At 32.0% G+C, this 6,001-nt stretch overlaps 1 protein-coding gene across 1 annotated transcript; it reads left to right on the top strand.

Moving 5' to 3' along the window:
• The first annotated feature begins 4,983 nt into the window (after nt 1-4,983).
• On the top strand, nt 4,984-5,758 carry LOC104104387 (auxin-responsive protein SAUR78-like). The gene has a single exon (XM_009612459.4). It carries the CDS (start codon nt 5,067-5,069, stop codon nt 5,457-5,459), a length of 393 nt encoding a protein of 130 aa, XP_009610754.1. The 5' UTR covers nt 4,984-5,066; the 3' UTR covers nt 5,460-5,758.
• Nucleotides 5,759-6,001: the final 243 nt, after the last annotated feature.

Here is a 6,001-nt window from a genome sequence, read left to right as displayed (position 1 = left end):
TTAATTACTTAAAGATAAGTGTATATCATGAGCTCAACACCTATTGTGGTTCATTAAAATGATAATCTGTAATTAATTTTGCGAAGAATATTACTATATTTTATGAGCGGACCAAATACATTGGATTTTCTATAAAATCTCTCGCATTCATTTCAGTGAGAAGTTCTGGTTCTCGATCGATTTCTACCCTCTTCGTTTGTTTTGATTATTATGGATTTTGGAATCTCACTTTTTATGAAAACTTTTCCTATTGGTCCTCAGTGTAATGTCTTTTAACTTGAAACAAACACATGCCTCATCTAATCCGAACCTAAATGATCCCGAGGTTCTAGGTAAATTTAAATGAAAAATATAAGGGCTCATATGAGAAGTTTTATAAAGTGCGTGAGCTAATATTGATTGGCGCATATTTGAATTACGTAATAGATTGTTTTTCAATGGAGCAGCTAGTACGGGAGACAAGCTACGTACTTTCTTAATATTCTAGGACCGAAATATCCTCTATCTATTAGTATACTTGTACCGGCATTTAGACTAGCACTCTCTCCTCATTCAATCACAGTGTGACATTGAAGAAGCAAGCTCGCTCTCATTTCAAGAATCAGAGGAAGTCATTTCGTTCGGTAATGAATTCCCTATCAAAAAGAATTCTTATTTTTTCGTATAAATATCATAATCAAATTCTGTATTACTAGCTAGTATTATAGATGTGTCAGTTTCTTTGTTCTTAGCCCCAGTCTGGAAACAAGCTTACTGTCATTTCTCGACCTATTGTTTTCATTTGTCATTTTCATCATACTAATTTCGTATCCATTTAGAATTCTTCTCGACGTTGAACAACTAGCTGTCTGGACAGACTTCATAATATTGGTCGATATACTTTGAAGTTTGAACTCTTTCTCTCTCTCTCATCTTGTCTATTTTAATTTCTTCCCAATATTGCCTAAGAGCTTTCCTTCAATTTTATTAGTTATTTATATTCGTTAGCTGACTTCATAATAAGATAAAAAGTGGTGATACACAAATCAATTGCAGGTGCTTATAAAATAAAAAGGCATATGTTGACAAACTCTATTTAATTGTTTTGATTGAAAAATTAATGATTGATCGAGAATTGATTGTCTAAAATACTAAATTAAAAATAAATCAAAAGTTGATTATTCTTTTAGGTCTAGCAAAAACAGTAAGAAAATTGAGGTAGTTAGCACCTCTATTTGACCTCATTCTAACTAAGCTACAGTGGCGGAGCCACTCATTGGCAAGGGGACTTGGTCGAATTAAATTCTTAATTTTATGTATATATTGTTAGAATAGATACATATATACTATACATTGACTCCCCTTGATTTTTTCGTATACTTACTTATTTATATTTTGACTCTCAGTTAAAATGTTGGATCCGGCACTACTAAACTACTAAATAATGGGGGGTGGGGGGTTTGTTTCTAGTTCTTCATTTCAAATATTTTTATTTCGTTATATGCTCCTAACCCATATTTTAATAATTAATCAAAAGATAAAAGTTAAGAAGATGGACAAAAAGCTCCAGAATTTGGCTGCTCCTTTTAGCGGTTGCACATGTCTGTCGCTTTCAGCCACTTATAAGAAAAACTGTGGAAAAACAAAAGAGCAACCAAGAAAACCGATGATTTTTAGGCTTTTTTAAGGACCAACAACTTTTTTATTTTGATTCTAAATAAGTATTCATTTATATAATCAAGAAAAAACTCAATGTATTTTTTTAAAATTACCAATATATACGTATCTCTAAAAAGTCTTTTACTCCTCACATTAACTATGCTGCAATATTTAATTAAGGGTAGTTTAGTCACACTAACTACCCTTAATTATTTGTAGCGGAGCTACAATAATAGAAGGGTTGTCACTCGAACACTTTTTACATAATCTTATGATAATGTGACGATAATTTATGCGCGTAGTCTTTACAAGGACCAAATTCTCATTGAGTCTGCTCTGCGGCATCTTACATTGAATTTTTGCGAGATGATGCTTTCAAGGTTCGAACATAGTAACATGATGGCAACTCTAAAGGTTGCGCTTAAAAATCTTATTCAAGAATCAGATGACTATTGACTATTGATTTTAAATTCATTACATTGGGATTCAAATTGTGAACTTATGACCATTATGCTATTTTCTCATGGATAATTCTTAATTTTTTTTGTTAATACTCAATAGAGAGGAAAATATATAAAGGTTCGGACATGGGACCCAATCACCGAAATTTAAGGGGTAAGATTTAAAATTAGAGATTTCTAGTCTAAACAAAAGTCGTGCTAGCAATTACTTTATTGAAATTCATATTAGGTTAGATGCTGTTTGATCTATAAACAACGAAGAGCTCAAATCCAAAATGTAACGTGTCGTGTTTAGAACAAACTTAGTCCAAATTTGCAAAATGCAAACACCCATTTTAAAAACAGGAGTACTTATGTCCAAATGTTGACAGCATTTTGCTAATTAAGTATGCCTTACATTTATTTTTTCCCAAAGCATGTCTTGTTCCACTGAACAAATAAAATAAAATACGAACAGGGTATGGAGTTTCCTGGCATGTTTTAATGATTACTTACCCCTTTGTCTATTTTGTCCTTTTCCCTTAAGTTGAAAACCTTATTCAAATTGTAAAAGAACAATATTTTTTCTCGTCGTCCATAACGATTGTCTAAACTTTGGCTAATCTTATTCATAGCTTGTTTGATTAAGCTTCTTCCAGGCTAAAACTACTTTTTTTTTATTATTAAAAAAGTTTTTTTTGAAGTTGAGATATTTGATGAAGTTTTTAGTGCAGAAGAAAAAATGCTTTTAAATAGGAGCTATTTTTAGAAGTAGAAAAAAGTAATTTCTCCGTAAAAATATTTTTTTAAAATTATTTTTGAGAAAATACACTTTAAAACACTTTTTTAAATTTTGGCCAAACACTACTTGATGCTTACAAGTACTTTTCAAATTCATTAACCAAAAATAAATTACTCTCACCAAAAGTACTTTCTTTTAAAAGGCATTTTCGAAAAAATAATTTTCAAAATAAGCTGATTTTAAAAGTTTGGCCAAAGAGGCAATCAGATAGGAAAAGAAACAAATAGTAGTCTAAACTTTGGCTTATCATGAAAACGGAAAATTGTACATAAATAGAGATTAAAGAGGACGAAAGGCTTTTAGTCACACCATATATAGAGCCATACCAACAAAATGTGTTTTAGTTTTAACCTCACTTGTACTTGTTAGTAAAAGAAGTGCTGGAAATTGAAACAAAGTTAAAAGTTTAAATTTACTAGTGGTTGATATTATTGTTGGTTCGTTGAGAATGGAAGCAAAAATAATTCTTGATTTGCGGAAATAACATGACTTCGCTCTTTTCTCAAATGAAAGAAGGTTGATAAGTTAAAAAGATGGAGAAGAAAGAGAGATTTTTCATTGAAACATCTCAAAACTAAAAAATTTAAATAAATAAAAAAAACGCTCTAAAAAACTATTACCCCCCCCCCCCCCCCCGAAGAAGAGTATTTTCTATTTTGATATATGACTTGTTCCTGTTTTTTCTTGTAAATATCACTGCTAGATCAAAGTTACGGTCAGTCAGTCAATAAACTTCTATATAAGATAACTAATTCTATCATTTTAGAGTAAAAGTTATCCCCGAATTAACTAATACCCCAAATCAAACATAGAATAAAATTAATCTCAAAATTTATCCCGGGTTTATTATCCTCATTCCATATACCAAACGACCTCTTAAACTGAAGTGATTAGAACGCTACAAGTTGGCGAGTCATCTTCATTTCCAACTAAGCTAAGATGTAAAAGATCTAGTTCGAATTTTTTTTGGTTTTCCACCTGGGTGTCCGGTACCCACATTGGAGCCCGACTATATTCGAATTTGCGTCGGGTAGGGTCCCATTCGAGGGGTAGCGCACCCTACCAAGAATTTTTCCATACCCAGGGCTCGAACTCAAGACCTCTGGTTAAGGGAGGAGCAGTTCTATCCACCGCGTCACATCCTTTGGTGGTAGATCTAGTTCGAGTTATTAATAGGACAAACTGAAAAATCACTGCTGATTTTTCATAAGTGAGTGAGATCACATGGATAGTAGATTAAGGGATGGGTTATGCATGAGTAAAAGAAAATAATAAAGAGAACTTTTTTCCAGCATTTTATTTGACACTCTTGTTCTAATCCGTTCCAAAAGATTAATACTCCATCAATTTTAATTTTTATGAGGTAATTTGACTAGATATAAAATTAAAGATAAAAAGAAACATTCTATAGGTTATTAAAGGATAAAATAAAAAATTTAACGTTAAATTATTTCCAAAATATAGAATTATGTTGTTTTGTGTTGTGTAAAATAAGAAAGTATATATCTTTGTTATTTGAAAATATTTTAAATTTATATTGTTGTTGTTGTTGTACATCAAAAAAATATAAACTATGAGTACTTTTGGTATATTTTACATTTACTTGCGTGTCAAAAGTTTTTCTTCTTTTTTTCCTTAAATTTTATGTCCAGTAAATGTACCAAACCAATATTCGCAAGAAAAATAAAAAATGAAAGAAAAAATCTAGAGGTTCTCTCAAATAGGCAGAAAGCCGCAGCTGGTTTTAGCTTACCCGAAATTTGGGAGTATTATTATCACTTTTAGCCCGCCTCAGAAATTATTTATATTTGATAGCTAAAAAATTATATAAAACTTGTATAGTTTTTGTATATAACATACAGATTATATATATATATATATATAATATATAAATTTTATATATTTTTTCGACTATTATTTTTATAGCGGCGATATACGGTCAATATTGTACCAATGAATTAAGACTAACAAAAAGCCCCCCCCCCCCAAACCCCAATTGCCAAAGCAATTTAATGCAAATATGTAACTGCTGCCTATTTCAAATTTCCAATTTTACCCTTCCCCATTTCCCTTATATATCCGAACCTTCCTCCCACTTTCTCCTCAAACCTCACTCTCCCTTCATCTTCTTCTCTTCAAAACCTCTCTTTCCCCTTCAAAATTTTTCCATTTTTAACCTTACAACAATGGCCAAAGGAGGCAAACTAACGAAACTCAAATCTGTGTTAAAGAAAATGCAATCCTTCAAACTCGGCCGCGTAAATGGCAGCGCCGTCGTAGCCACACATCACTCTTCTTCCTCCTCCGACGACGAAGATTCATTTTCCGATGATAATCACTGCTCCAACAAAAATGTGTTTCCTGTCTATGTGGGAAAATCACGCCGCCGGTACCTCGTAAACTCCGACGTCGTCGACCACCCTCTTTTCCGTGAACTCATCGAAAAGTCCGGCGATTCTGAAGAATATATTACAGTTGGATGTGAAGTTGTTCTCTTTGAACATTTGCTTTGGATGCTTGAAAATGCTGATCCTCAACCTGAGTCATTGGATGAGTTGGTTGAATTTTACTCTTGCTGATGTGGAATAACTGTCAGTAACTGAAATGAAAAAATAACTGTGACGTGGACGTGGTAATTGGATATGGCCACCCACTATCTCTCTCGTATATAGTTGTAAATCTTTCTTTTCTTTTCTTTTTTGGTCATATGATTTCGATTAATTAGTAGAGAGAGGGGGAAAAAAAGAAAGAAAGAAAAAAACATGATAAAGAGGATTAATTATTAGCACATTAAACCTAATGGGTGATTATTGTTATTCAGTCGGTGCATGTTCCATTCTTTCTCTGTAATTTTACCCTTATCCATTTTGTCCTTCAATTTCTCTCTTTTTAACTTTTTGTTATTTGAAATTAACTAACATCGACAATGCTGACATTTTGCGTTTTTACTACGGTAAAATAAATTGAAATGTACAACTCATCCTTAATGGTCCTTCATTCATGATATTATTTGTTTTCAAAATTAATCATGTAAGATGACTTCAAAGAATCTACCCTACAAAAAATTGAAAAAGCTACGAACTTGTCGTCAATCTATTGCTAAATTGATCGTAACTAACAT

The sequence above is a fragment of the Nicotiana tomentosiformis genome, chromosome 7, assembly GCF_000390325.3.
Source record: "Nicotiana tomentosiformis chromosome 7, ASM39032v3, whole genome shotgun sequence".
Lineage (NCBI taxonomy): Eukaryota > Viridiplantae > Streptophyta > Magnoliopsida > Solanales > Solanaceae > Nicotiana > Nicotiana tomentosiformis.
Note: the sequence above shows the minus strand (reverse complement) of the source record. Positions and strands in the feature narration are given on the sequence as shown.